Genomic DNA, 15,553 nt, shown 5'->3' with positions numbered 1-15,553 from the left:
GAATATGAGGAATAGCACAGAGGATCATAGGGGAAGAGAGTGAAAACTGAATGGAAGGAAATCAGAAAGGGAGAGAAACCATGAGAGACTCTGGACTCTGGGAAACAAACTGAAAGTTACAGAAGGGAGGGAGTAGGGGAATGGGGTAACCTGGTGGTGGGTATTAAGGAGATACATTTTGTAATTAGTACTAGGTGTTATATGCAACTAAAAAATCTTTGAACACTACATCAAAAACTAAATATGTATCATATGTTGGCTAATTGAATACCACTACCACCACCACCACCATCATCATCATCACTATAAAAATGGGCAGAATAGGTGAATAGATATTATTCCAAAGAAGACATATAGATGTCTAATAGACACAGGAAAAGATGCTCAACATCAGTCATCAGTAGGAAAATACAAATCAAAACCATGATAAATGATCTCACACCTGTCAGAATGGATAAAATTAACACAGGAAAGAACTAAATTTATAAAGCCTTCTGAGATCTAAATTTCTCATCTCTAGTGATAAGGATCTCTTGTTACCTCTTTGTACAGGAAGGGTACATTTCACATGGGAGATTTCTTTCCTTCTTTCATGGGAACAGAAGAGGTTCTGAGTGTCTTTCCTGCATAGGCTGTATCTTAATTAACTTATCATTAAAATAATAAGTATGCAAAAATTTGGGGAGACAGCTTGCCCCTGGTCCTTACATAGCTGTCATCTTAGCATCTGTGCAGTACTTATGGTAAATAGCTACTCAAAAATAGTAATTTACCAGTTCTGCACATGCCATATACATACACCACTTAATATGGATTTTTTAAAAATAATGAATCATTTTATAATGATCTTTTCCCCTTGGATAGTAAATTCTCTTGTGCACCTTCTCTGTCTTTGGTTCTTAATAATTACTATGCTCAGTGAACTAGTAGGCCTAAAACTAAATAATATTCCCTCAAAAAATCAGAACAAAATAAAAACTAGTATATTTTAGGGGTATTTTCATGGTCTTCTATGATTTTCAATAGCCAACTACCTTTCTTGTGAAAAAAATATTCTACTTAGATGACAGCCTGAGTATGAATATAAACATTAATTTGGCTCCCACTGTACTTCATTGAATACACCTATATTGTGATTGTTGATGTGGAAATGTTGGCCAAGAAAGAACTGAGATGTCTTTGGTGTAAAAAGGTGTTTTTATTATACACAGGAATAGGACCCATGGGCAGAAAGAGATGCCCTGGGATTGTGAGGAGCAATTGATTATATACTTTGGATTTGGGGGAGATAAAGACAAAATAAGTTTCCAAAAGGACTTTTATGTGCTAAGGAAGACTCACAGGATCCCATAGGGCTAGCTGTTGTCAAGCTAAGGTTGTTCTTCCCTCTAGCAAGGCATTAACAATAAGATTGGGAGTTCTGGGACACCTGGATGGCTCAGTCAGTTAATTGTTTGACTCTTGATTTCCACTTGTGTCATGATCTCAGGGTTGTGAAATCAAACCATGCGTCAGGCTTTGCACTGAGGTGGAGTCTATTTAATATTCTGTCTCTCCTTCCCTCTCTGCCCTCACCCCCACCATATATGTATATATATATATGGAATTCCTAGAGGAACGTCATACTCTACCTGTCTCAAGTATTTGTCAATGGACTGGAGGCTTTAAGAAAATTTAGTTTTATCTGTATTTTTCTTTATTTTTTTTAAAGATTTTATTTATTTATTTATTTGAGAGAGAGACAGTGAGAGAGACCATGAGTGAGGAGAAGGTCAGAGGGAGAAACAGACTCCCCATTGAGCTGGGAGCCAGATGCGGGACTTGATCCCGGGACTCCGGGATCACGACCTGAGCCAAAGGCAGTCATCCAACCAACTGAGTCACCCAGGTGCCCCTTGTCTCTATTTCTTTCTTCCTTTGCTCCCCAGAATAATGGTGACTTACATTCATTGAGAAATATGCAGCTCGGTGCAGTAGTACTAAGCAACTGCTGTAGAATAAATAAGAGTGGAGAAAGGATCCTACTGCTTATCATTAGTTCCTTAGATCTTTTTTTTTAAAAGATTTTAATTTATTTATTTGATAGACAGAGAGAGATCACAAGTAGGCAGAGAGGCAGGCAGAGAGAGAGGGGGAAGCAGGCTCCCCGCTGAGCGGAGAGCCCGATGCGGGGCTCGATCTCAGGACGCTGAGATCATGACCTGAGCTGAAGGCAGAGGCTTAAACCACTGAGCCACCCAGGCGCCCCAGTTCCCCAGATCTTAAGGCCCACAGCTAGTAACTCATCTCTCCCACAAAGAACATAAGTGACATCTGGCACAGAAAGTAAATAAAATAGAACAAACACTATGAGATAAAACAAGAGAAATAATAAAAATAGAACAAATTTTTACTTTGAAAAGATGGTGGAAGTCATATGTGGCAATGGTATTTGTATTTTTATTGAACAAAATGTATATAAACTTATTCTGTACCAAGTAGTCTTTTAAACAATTAAAATGTTAACTCACTGAATTCTCATTACAAACCTATCACAATGATTAAACCTGTTGTTACTATCATTATTATTATTATTAACTCTATTTTATAGATGAAGGAGTTGGGATACAGAGATGTTTTAGCAAACAGCGAAGATATGAGGCAAACTTCCTGGATCTGGCTCCAAAACTACTCTTCTCAACTATATTATATGAACAGCAAGAATGAACAATGAAAGTAGAAGGTGGTCCCTGGGACAAGAAATTTTTTTTTTTAAGATATTCTTTATTTTTCAGAGAGACACACAGAAAGAGAGAGAGAGAGAGCAAGCGCCAAGCAGAGGGGGAAGTAGGCTCCCTACTGAATAAGGAGTCTGATGTGGGACTCGATTCTAGGACCCCAGGATCATGACCCCAGCCAAAGGCAGACACTTAACTGACTGAGCCACACAGGCATTCCAGACAAGAAATATTTTTAAAGGAGTCTCTTTCTAGGGTTGAAATAACATAATTTTCTATTTAGCTGGAACACCTGCAACATAATTGCATATGGCAAAGTAAGATGATCCCTTTATGATGCTGGAGTGAAAATAAAAGAACAATAAGACATATGGACCATAAAGAATATGAAATATTAAAGTATCATAAAAACACAGTTTTTAGAAATATTAAATCTACTATGATAAGCCTTAATGAAAATCTTTCTGCAGAATAAGAAAGACTAATTAACAGTGATAGGATGCTAAAATTCCCAGAGTTTTAAAGAATTGGAATAGTGCCTAAAAGGATCAATAAGTTGCAGTAATTAATTTGATAAAGGAATCATAGCTACACTATGCTTATGTCTTACCACAGCATGGTTAAAAAAATCTACTAGGATTTGGCTAATCAGTATTCATAAAGTAAAATAGGCTCTTATAATTCTTTTATATTCTAAATGGCTTACAATTACTGACAGGGTAAGTCATATACAAGTTTGGGATTTTTGCTGTTTTGTTCTTGAAGTAAAACAACCCCAAAGGAAAGTTTAGAAACTTAGATAAAGGGTCAATACTAGTATGTTTTCCTCTCTCGAAGGAAAAAAAAAAAGTAGGCAATTTAAGAAAACTATCTTCCTAGATTGTATAATTGAAACATCAAATGTTACAATACCCTTAGGCAGCAGTTTGTATTGATTTCAATATGTGTCTACTCAGTAGGGCCACTTACAGTGATTCTTCATTAACAGTGGAAGTATCTCCACATCCTCTCCTCTTGTTTGCTGTCCTGTTATTTTGGCCATTCTAACTGGTGTAAGGTGATATCTCAGTGTGGTTTTAATTTGAATTTCCCTGATGGCTAATGATGATGAACATTCTTTCATGTGTCAGATAGCCATTTGTATGTCTTCTGGGGAGAAGTGTCTGTATTAAGGATGGCATGTATTGTATGGAGCACTGGATGTGGTACATAAACAATGAATCTTGGAACACTGAAAAAATACAATTAAATTAATATGTTAAAAAATAAGGGGGGGGGAGACAAGATGGCGGGAAAGTAGGAGGAGGCGCTGTTTCAACCTGTACCCTAAAGTGGGCTGATTACCTACTAAAGAACTCTGATCATACATGAAATCAGCCTGAGATCAGAAATACACACGTCTGGATCTCTAAAGGGGCAGAAGACGCCAGTGGGCAGGTAAAGCAGAGTGGGAATGTCAGTCTGATATCAGAAGATAAACAAAAGGGGAAGGGAGCCACCAGAGGTGACTGATTGGAAAGTAATACCCCCTAATATGAGAGTGTCCTGCGTCTGGGGACCAGCATTAACTTGGAGACTGGTTGAAAGCACTCAAAAAGAGCAAAGGATCACCGGGGGAGAATTGTAGGAATCGGGGTGGCTAGGGACAGGAGCTTAAGTCCCCGGACCCAGGACAGCCTCCCCTGGCATTGAGCCAGAGAGAGTGCAGTGGAGAAACCAGGTCTTGGTCCCTGAGCTGCCAGCATGCCCGAGAACGCATGGGGTCCGGCTCCTGTGAGGGGCTGGGAAACTCACCAGACAGCAGAATGCCGAGCCATGCTAACTGATCCTGAGACCCACGCACCCCTCACCCTCCACTGAGAGAGGTGCTCGAAGGCCCAGCCCAGCGCTCTACTACGCATGCCCTGCTATCAGAACCTAAGACGAATGCCCGACCCACACCCTCCCTGAGAGAGGTACGTGCAAGCCTGGCACTCTAAGGCCCAGAAAGACCAGGCATTCCAGCCCAGGCCACCAGGAAAATCTCAGTGTGCAATCCCTGTTTGGAACCTCTCTGGCGGTGTGTAGCTCCCCAGACAGTGGCCGCTGCCATGGTTTTGGGTACAAGCAGAAGATCCTACATCCCCAGGGACCGTGACTCAGAACATTCTCTGCCAGCAGCCAAGGGGGAACTTATATGGGCTCTGCAGCACCCACAGGGGAACAGACTGAGGCTTCTCTCTGAGAGGGAGGTTGGGGTGCAGTTTGCTCTCCTCTAAACCGACAAAAACCATCATAAGTGGTCAAGCCGAGACAGAAAAACAAAAGTGAACAAATAAAAACCTCCAGAGACCAAAAGCCTGAAAAAAATGGTTTCCTCAGGGCCCAGTCCCTTGAGGGGGGTGGGAGGACATAACTCAGGGAACATCATTGACTGAAAACCTATGTGGCAGGCCCCTCCCCTAGAAAACCAACCAGGAAAGAAAAAAAAAAAAGGACTACAAGAGAACAACAACCTCTACTTCATAGGACAACTTTTATTTTTAACTCACTCTCACTATTCTGGTTTATTTTTTTTATATAAATAATTTTTTAACCTATTTACTATCACAGTGAGATGTCCAGTAAATCAAATTCCATAATAACCTTCTAACCTGAACTTTTTGATATGTACACCTGTGTTTTACTTTTGCATTTCTATTTTTTGAATTTTTTTTTAAATTTTAGTTTAGTTTAGTCTAGTTTATTCCTTTTTTTTTTTATTTTTATGTTCTAATATTCATAAGAGTTAAACTTCAAGGTAATCCCCTTTCCCCAATCAATGCTACCCCATAGGTAAACCAATTTTTAATCTCCCTTTATCTTAGGAAAGTTGAGTCCTTTAACAAAGATATCAAGATACATACAGGAAAAATCAAAACAACCTTCCTTGCCCACACTGAGAATTTATAACCACTCTCCCATCTTTTTCTTCCACCAGTGTTTCTGTGATTTTGTGTTTGTCCTGATAGTATATAAATCTTATATTTGGGGATCTTTTTGACGAGGTTCTTCCTTTATTTGCACATACATATATATTTTTTTCTCTTGTCCTATACTTTTATCAGTCTTTTTGTTTGTTTGTTTTTGTTTGAATACTTCAAAAATCTTACCTTGGGGCCCTTTGGGCTGAACCTTTTCTTTTATCTTTCCTTTTTTTCCTGTCTCTCTCTCTCTTTTTTTCCTTTTCTTTTATCTCTCATTTGGGTGGGGAATCCTGATTGCTCAGAAGCTTTCCAGGGTGCACCTTGACTGCACCATGGTCGATACATCCAGCTACATCCATTCAATCATCTCTCACCAAAATGACTAGGAGGAGGAATGCCCAACAGAAGAAAAATACAGAGGATGGACCTTCTGCAACAGAGCTAATGGCTATCAACATAGACAATACGTCAGAAAGAGAATTTAGGCTAACAATTATCCAGGCAATAGCTATGTAGGAGAAAGCCGTGGATGACCAAACAGAATTGATTAGGGCAGAACGGGAAGCCACCAGGGATGATGTTCACAATGTTAGGGCAGACCTGAAAGCCACCAGGGATGAGCTTCACAATGCTTTCAATGAGTTCCAATCTAATCTAAATTCTCTGAAAGCTAGGGTAGCTGAGACAGAAGATAGAATTAGTGATCTGGAGGACAAACAAATAGAGAGAAAGGATCAGGAGGAATCCTGGAACAAACAGCTTAGAAGCCACAAAAACAGAATCAGGGAAAGAAATGATGCCATGAAATGTTCCAACGTCAGAATTATTGGAATCCCTGAAGGAGAGGAGAAAGAAAGATCTAAAAGATATAGTGGAACAAGTTCTTCATGAAAATTTTCCCAATCTTGAGAATGGAACCAGAGTTCATGTACTAGAGGAGGAACGGTCTCCACCCAAGATTATAGATTCCAAAAAAATATCAAGTCACCTGAAAGTCAAATTGAGAAATCATAATTGTAGATACAATCTCTTGAAAGCTGCTAGGACAAAGAGGCTCTTTACTTACAGAGGGAAGCCCATCAGAATAACGTCAGACCTGTCCACCGAGATCTGGCAAGCCAGAAAGGGCTGGCAAGATATATTCAGGGCACTAAATGAGAGGAACATGCAGCAAAGAATACTTTATCCAACAAGACTTACATTCAAAATGGATGAAGAGATAAAGAGTTTCTGAAACCAACAAGGTTTAAAAGACTATGCAACCACCAAGCTGACACTGCAGGAAATATTAAGGTGGGGTTCCACAAAAGAGGAAAAATCCTAAGAATAGCATTGAACAAAAATAGAGACAATCTACAGAAAGACTTCAAAGGTAACACGATGTCAATAAAAACATATCGCTCAATAATCATTCTCAATGTGAATGGCCTAAATGCGCCCATAAAACAACACAGGGTTGCAGACTGGATAAAACGACAGGACCCATCCATATGTTGTCTACAAGAGACCAATTTTGAACCTAAAGATACACCCAGACTGAAAGTAAAGGGATGGAGAAGCATCTTTCATGACAACAGGCCTCAAAAGAAGGCCGGGGTAGCTATTCTCATATCAGATGTATTAGACTTTAAACTAAAGACTGTAGTCAGAGGTACAGAAGGACACTACATAATTCTTTTATTTATTTTTTTATCCTAATAATTTTTTTAAATTTAATTAATTATTTTTTTCAGCGTAACAGTATTCATTGTTTTTGCATCACACACAGTGCTCCATGAAATCCATGCCCTCTCAGATACCCACCACCTGGTGCACACAATGTCCCACCCCCCACCCCTTCAAAATGTCAGATTGTTTTTCAGAGTCTATAGTCTCTCATGGTTCACCTCCCCTTCCAATTTCCCTCAAATCCCTTCTCCTGTCCATGTCCCCTTGTCATCCATGCTATTTGCTATGCTCCACAAATAAGTGAAACCATATGATAATTGACTCTCTCTGCCTGACTGATTTCACTCAGCATAATCTCTTCCAGTCCTGTCCATGTTGCTACAAAAGTTGGGTATTCATCCTTTCTGATGGAAGCATAATACTCCATAGTGTAGGACAACATCTTCCTTATCCATTGAAGGGCATCTTGGTTCTTTCCACAGTTTGGCGACCGTGGCCATTGCGGCTATAAACATTGGGGTAGAGATGGACCTTCTTTTCACTACATCTGTATCTTTGGGGTAAATACCCAGTAGTGCAATGGAAGGGTCATAGGGAAGTTATATTTTTAATTTCTTGAGGAATCTCCACAGTGTTCTCCAAAGTGCCTACACCAACTGGCATTTGCATCAACAGTGTAGGAGGGTTCCACTTTCTCCACATACTCTCCTACACATGTTGTTACCTGTCTTGTTAATTATGGCCATTCTAACTGGTGTAAGGTGTTATCTCAATGTGGTTTTAATTTGAATCTTCCTGATAGCTAGTGATGATCAACATTTTTAAATGTGTCTGATAGCCATTTGTATGTCTTGATTGGAGAAGTGTCTGTTCATATCTTCTGCCCATTTTTTGATATGATTGTCTGTTTTGTGTGTGTTGAGTTTGAGGAGTTCTTTGTAGATCCTAGATACCAACCTTTTGTCTGTACTGTCATTTGCAAATATCTTCTCCCATTACGTGGGTTGCCCCTTTGTTTTGTTGACTGTTTCCTTTGCTGTGCAGAAGTTTTTGATCTTGATGAAGTCCCCAAAGTTCCTTTTCTCTTTTGTTTCCTTTGCCTTTGGAGACATATCTTGAAAGAAGTTGTTGTGGCTGATATTGAAGAGGTTACTGCCTATGTTCTCCTCTAGGGTTCTGATGGATTCCTGTCTCACGTTGAGGTCTTTTATCTATTTTGAGATTATCTTTTTGTACGGTGTAAGAGAATGGTCGAGTTTAATTCTTTTACATATAGCTGTCCAGTTTACCCAGCACCATTTATTGAAGAGACTAACTGTTTTCCACTGTATATTTTTTCCTGACTTGTGGAAGATTATTTGACCATAGAGTTGAGGGTCAATATCTGGGCTCTCTACTCTGTTCCACTGGTCTGTGTGTCAGTTTCTATGCCAGTACCATGCTGTCTTGGTGATCACAGCTTTGTAGTAAAGCTTGAATTCAGGTAACATGATGCACCCAAGTTTTTTATTTTTGTTTTTCAACATTTCCTTAGCGATTCGGGGTCTCTTCTGATTCCATACAAATTTTAGGATTATTTGCTCCAGCTCTTTGAAAAATACTGATGGAATTTTGATTGGAATGGCATTAAAAGTATAGATTGCTCTACGCAGTATAGGCATTTTAAGCATGTTTATTCTTCTGATCCAAGAGCATGGAATGGTCTTCCATCTTTTTGTGTCTTCTTCAATTTCTTTCATGAGTGTTTTGTAGTTCCTCGAGTACAGATCCTTTACCTCTTTGGTTAGGTTTATTCCCAGGTATCTTATGGTTCTTGGTGCTAGAGTAAATGGAATTGATTCTCTAATTTCCCTTTCTGTATTTTCATTACTAGTGTATCAGAAAGCCACTGATATCTGTACATTGACTTTGTATCCTGCCACGTTGCTGAATTGCTGTATGAGTTCTAGTAGTTTGGGGGTGGAGTCTTTTGGGTTTTCCATATAAAGAATCATGTCATCTGCAAAGAGAGAGAGTTTGACTTCTTCATTGCCAATTTGGATACCTTGTATTTATCTTTGTTGTTTGATTGCTGTTGCTAGGATTTCTAATACTACATTGAACAAGAGTGGTGAGAGTGGGGATCCTTTTCGTTTTCCTGATCAATGGGAAGGCTGCAAGCTTTTTCCCATTAAGGATGATATTTGCTGTGGGTCTTTCATAGATAGATCTTATGAAGTTCAGGAATGTTCCCTCTATCCCTATACTTTGAAGCATTTTATTCAGGAACAGATGCTGGATTTTGTCAAATGCTTTTTCTGCATCAATTGAGAGGACCATGTGTTTCTTCTCTCTTCTCTTATTAATTTGTTCTATCACATTGATTGATTTGTGAATGTTGAACCATCCTTGTAGCCCAAGAATGAAACCCATCTGGTCATGGTGGATAATCTTTTTAATGTCCTGTTGGATCCTGTTTGCTAGGATCTTGCTGAGAAACTTAACATCCATATTCATCAGTGATATTGGTCTGAAATTCTCCTTTTTGGTAGGGTCTTTGTCTGGTTTGGGGATGAAGGTAATGTTGTCTTCATAGAATGAGTCTGGAAGTTTTCCTTCTGCTTCAAGTTTTTGAAACAGCTTCAGGAGAATAGGTGCTATGTCTTCTTTGAAAGTTTTGTAGAATTCCCCAGGGAATCCATCAGGTACTGGACTCTTGTTTTTTGGGAGGTTTTTAATCACTGCTTCAATCTCGTTACTAGATATTGGTATATTCAGGTTGTCAATTTCTTCCTGGTTCAATTTTGGGCGTTTATAGTTTTCTAGGAATGCATCCATTTCATTTAGGTTGCTAAGCTTATTGGCATATAACTGTTGATCATAACCTCTGATGATTGTCTCTTCTTCCTTGTTGTTAGTTGTGATCTCTCCCTTTTCATTCAAAATTTTATGAATTTGGGCTTTCTCTCTTTTCTTTTGGATTAGTGTGGCCAATGGTTTATCGATCTTATTGATTCTTTCAAAAAACCAGCTTCGAGTTTCATTGATGTTTTCGACTCTATCTCTGGTTTCTACTTCATTGATCTCAGCTCTAATCTTGATGATTTCTTTTCTCAGGTGTGGAGTTGGTTTGATATGTTATTGATTCTCCAGTTCTTTATGGTATAGAGACAGCTGCTGTGTTCTGGATTTTTCAATTTTTTTTTGAGGGAGGCTTGCATGGCTATGTATTTCCCCCTTAGGACCATCTTTGCCGTATCCTATAGGTTTTAGACTGAAGTGTCTTCAATTTCATTGGTTTCCATGAGTTGTTTCAGTTCTTCTTTGATCTCCTGGTTATTCCAAGCATTTTTAAGCAAGGTGGCCTTTAGCTTCCAGGTGTTTGAGTTCCTTCTGAACTTTTCCTTGTGATTGAGCTCCAGTTTCAAAGCATTGTGATCTGGGAATATGCAGGGAATAATCTCAGTCTTTTGGTATTCGTTGAGTCCTGATTTGTGACCCAGTATGTGGTCTATTCTGGACAAGGTTCCATGTGCACTTGAGAAGAATGAGTATTCTGTTGTTTTAGGGTGGAATGTTCTGTATGTATCTATGAGGTCTATCTGGTCCAATGTGTCATTTAATGCTCTTGTTTCTTTATTGATTTTGTTCTTCAATGATCTGTGTATTTCTGAGAGAGGCGTGTTAAGATATCCTACTATTAGTGTATTCATATCAATATGACTCTTTATCTTTATTAACAGTTTTCTTATGTAGTTTGCTGCTCCCATATTGGGGGCATAGATATTTACAATTGTTAGATCATCTTGTTGGATAGTCCCTTTAAGAGTTATTTAGTGTCCTTCTGCATCTCTGACTACAGTCTTTAGTTTAAAATCTAATTCATCTGATAAGAGAATCGTTACCCCGGCCTTCTTTTGAGGCCCATTGGCTTGAAAGATACTGCTCCATCCCTTCACTTTCAGTCTGGGTGTATCTTCAGGTTCAAAATAGGTCTCTTGTAGACAACATATGGATGAGTCCTGTCGTTTTATCCAATCTGAAACCCTGTGCCATTTTATGGGTGCATTTAGGCCATTCAAACTGAGAGTGATTATTGATAGATACGTTTTTATTGACATAGTGTTACCTTTGAAGTCTTTCTTTCTGTAGATTGTCTCTATACTTATGTCCAATGCTATTCTTAGGATTTTTTTCTCTTTTATAGAACCCCCCCTTAATATTTCCTGCAGTGTCAGCTTGGTGGTTGCATAGTCTTTTAAGCCTTGCTGGTCTTGGAAACTCTTTATCTCTACATCAATTTTCAATGTAGTCTTGTTGGATCAAGTATTCTTGCCTGCATGTTCTTCTCATTCACTGCCCTGAATATATCTTGCCAGCCCTTTCTGGATTTCCAGGTCTCTGTGGACAGGTCTGATGTTATTCTGATGGGCTTTCCTCTGTAATTAAGGATCCTCAGTCCTAGTGGCTTTCAAGAGATTATATCTACTATTATGATTCCTCAGTTTGACTATCAGGTGCTTTGATGTTTCTCTGGAATCTATAATCTTGAATGGAGACTGTTTGGCCTCTAGTACATGAACGCTGGTTCCATTCGCGAGATTGGGAAAATTTTCATGAAGAACTTGTTCCACTATATCTTCTAAACTTCTTTCTTTCTCCTCCCTTTCAGGGATTACAATAATTCTGACGTTGGAACGTTTCATGGCATCATTTCTTTGCCTGATTCCGTTTTCTTGGCTTCTAAGCTGTTTGTTCCAGGCTTCCTCCTGATCCTTTCTCTCTATCTGTTTGTCCTCCTGATCACTAATTCTATCTTATGTCTCAGTTACCCTAGCTTTGGAATCTAGCTTTGAGGGAATTTAGATTAGATTGGAACTCAATGAGAGCATTGTGAATCTCATCCCTGGTAGCTTTCAGCTCTTCCCTAACATTGAAAGCATGATCTCTGGTCGTTTTCAGTTCAGCCTTAATCAATTCCATTTGGTCACCCATGGCTTTCTCCAACCTAGCTATTGCTTGGGTCATTGTTAGTCTGAATTCTCTTTCCGACATATTGTCTATGTTGATAGCCGTTAGCTCTGTTGCAGAAGTCCCATCCTCTGTATTTTTCTTCTGTTGGGCATTCTTCCTCCGAGTCATTTTGGTGAGAGATGGCTAAATGAATGTAGCTGGATGTATCGACCATGGTGCAGTCAAGATGCACCCTGGAACACTTCTGAGCAATCAGGGTTCCCCACCCTAATGAGAGAAAATAGAAAAGGAAAAGAAAAAAAGAGAGAGAGAGAGAGAGACAGGAAATAAAGGTAAGATAAAAGAGAAGGTTCAACCCATTGGGCCCCAAGGTAAGATTTGTGAAATATTCAAACAAAAACAAACAAAAAGACTGATAAAAGTATATGACAAGAGAAAAGTATATATATATATATATACATATATATGTATATATATATATATTTGCTTTTATTTGCATATATATTTGCATATATATGCAAATAAAGGCAGAACATCGTCAAAAAGAACCCCAAGTGTAAGATTTATATACTATCAGGACAAACACAGAAACACTGGTGGAAGAAAAAGATGGGAGAATGGTAATAAATTCTCAGTGTGGGCAAGGAGGTTTGTTTTGATTCTTCCTGGATGTATCTTGATATCTTTGTTAAAGGACTCAATTTTCCTAAGATAAAGGGGGATTAAAAATTGGTTTACCTATAAGGATAGCATTGATTGGGGAAAGGGGATTTTCTTGAAGTTTAACTTTATATGAATATTAGAAAATAAAATTTTAAAAAGGAATAAACTAGATTAAATTAAACTAAATTTTAAAAAAATTAAAAATAGAAATGCTAAAGGAAAACACAGGTGTACATATCAAAAAGTTCAGGTTAGAAGGTTATTATGGAATTTGATGTACTGGACACCTCACTGTGATGGTAAATAGGTTAAAAATTTTCCTTATAATAATGAAAAATTATCTATATTAAAAAAAATGTGCCGGAATAGTGGGAATGAATTAAATTGAAAGTTGTCTTATGAAGTATTGATGGTTGTTCTCTTGCCAGCTTTTTTTTTTCCTTTCCTGGTTGGTTTTCTGGGGCAGGGGCCCGCCACGTGGGTTTTCAGTCAATGATGTTCTCTGAGTTAAGTCCGCCAGCCCCCCTCAAGGGGGTGGGTTCTGAGGAAACTGGTTTTTTAAAGGCTTTTGTTCTCTGGAGGTTTTTATATTTGTTCACTTTGACCACTTGTGATGGTTTTTGTAGGTTTAGAGGAAAGCAAACTTCACCCTGACCTCCCTCTCAGAGAGAAGCACAGTCTAGCTGCAGAGCCCAAATAAATCCCCCCTTTTCCACTTGCAGAACAGGTTTTGAGTTCCGGTCCCTGGGGACTCAGGATTTTTTGCTTGTACCCAAAACCATGGCAGAAGTGGCTGTCTGAGCAGTTCCAGACTGCCAGAGAGGTTCCAAGCAGTGATCACACACTGAGATTTTCCCACTGGCCTGGGTTGGGAGTGCCTGGTCTTTCCGGGTCCGAGATCACCTGGCCGGTGCCTGTGCGTAACTCTCTCAGGGTAGGGTGCAGGGTGTGACTCGGACTCTGATGGCATGGCAGGGCACTTGCGTGGGGACTGCAAAAAGGCTGTACTTCTGTTGGCTGGCGAGGCTCCCAGCACCTCACATAAGCTGGGCCCCATGCACTCTCAGGCACACTGGTGGCTCAGGGACAAAGACCTGGTTTCTCCACCACACTCTCTCTGGCTCTGCGCCAGGAGTGGCTGTCCTGGGTCTGGGGACTTAAGCCCCTGGCCCTAACACTCCGATTCCTAGAATTTACCCCTGGTGATCCTTTGCTCTTTTTGGGTGCTTTCTACAAGACTCCTGAGTTAATGCTGGTTCCCAGACACAGGGCACTCTTGTATTGAATATTACTTTCCAGTGGGTAGTCTCTGGTGGCTCCCTCCCCCTTTTGTTTATCTTCCGATATCAGTCCAAATTTCCCACTCCACCTTACCTGCCCACTAGCTTCTTCTGCTCCTGTATAGATCCAGACGTGTATAATTCTGATCTCAGGCTGATTTCATGGGTGATTGGAGTTCTTTGGAAGGTAATCAGCTCACATTAGGGTACATGTTGAAAGGACACCTCCTCCTACTTCCCTGCCATCTTGTCTCTGAAATTACATAATTCTTAAAGGGACTATCCACCAAGATGATCTAACAATTGTAAATATATATGCCCCCAGTATGGGAGCAGCCAATTACATAAGAAAACTATTAATCAGGATAAAGAGTCATATTGATATGAAGAAATAAATTGCAGGAGACCTTAATATGCCTCTCTCAAAAATAGATCATTGAAGCAGAAAATAAATAAAGAAACAAAAGGATTGAATGACACACTGGACCAGATGGACTTCATAGATATATACAGAACATTCCACCCTAAAACAACAGAATACTCATTCTTCTCAAGTGTACATGGAACCTTCTCAAGAATAGACCACACACTGGGTCACAAATCAGGGCTCAACGGATACCAAAAGACTGAGATTATTTCCTGCATATTCTCAGATCACAATGCTTTGAAACTGGAGCTCAATCACAAGGAAAAGTTCAGAAGGAACTCAAACACCTGGAAGCTAAAGGCCACCTTGCTTAATAATGCTTGGATCAACCAGGAGATCAAAGAAGAACTGAAACAATTCATGGAAACCAATGAGAATGAAGACACTTCGGTCCAAAACCTATGGGATACAGCAAAGGTAGACCTAAGGGGGAAATACATAGCCATGCAAACCTCCCTCATACAAACTGAAAAATCCAGAACACAGCAGGTGTCTCTACACCTTAAAGAACTGGGGAATCAACAACAAATCAAACCAACTCCGCACGTAAGAAGGGATATCATCAAGATTAGAGCTGAGATCAAGGAGGTAGAAGCCAGAGATACAGTAGAATGTATCAATGAAGCTAGAAGCTGGGTTTCTGAAAGAATCAATAAGATCAATAAACCATTGGCCACACCATTCCAAAAGGAAAGAGAGAAAGCTCAAATTCATAAAATTATGAATGAAAAGGGAGAGATCACAATGAACACCAAGGAAGTAGAAACAATCATCAGAAGTTATGATCAACAGTTATATGCCAATAAGCTAAGCAAAGTAGATGAAATGGATGCATTCCTGGAAAACTATATATGCCCAAAATTGAACCAAGAAGAAACTGACAAACTGAATAGACTGATA

At 39.4% G+C, this 15,553-nt stretch overlaps 1 protein-coding gene across 4 annotated transcripts in view; it reads left to right on the top strand.

Annotated features, from left to right (window-relative positions):
• The window catches only part of PCDH11X (protocadherin 11 X-linked), a 421,474-nt gene that overhangs the window by 240,018 nt on the left and 165,903 nt on the right, over positions 1 to 15,553 (top strand). The window contains exon 5 of one of the 4 annotated variants that reach the window (XM_082715959.1): positions 2,591 to 2,737. The exons of the other annotated variants lie outside the window; for them this stretch is intronic. Within the exon in view, the coding sequence (XP_082572085.1) occupies positions 2,591 to 2,713 (123 nt within the window). The 3' untranslated portion in view covers positions 2,714 to 2,737. Of the gene's footprint in view, positions 1 to 2,590; positions 2,738 to 15,553 lie in introns of those variants that run through there. 4 annotated transcript variants of the gene reach the window in all.

This window comes from Mustela nivalis, assembly GCF_964662115.1.
Source record: "Mustela nivalis genome assembly, chromosome: X".
NCBI lineage: Eukaryota > Metazoa > Chordata > Mammalia > Carnivora > Mustelidae > Mustela > Mustela nivalis.
Note: the sequence above shows the minus strand (reverse complement) of the source record. Positions and strands in the feature narration are given on the sequence as shown.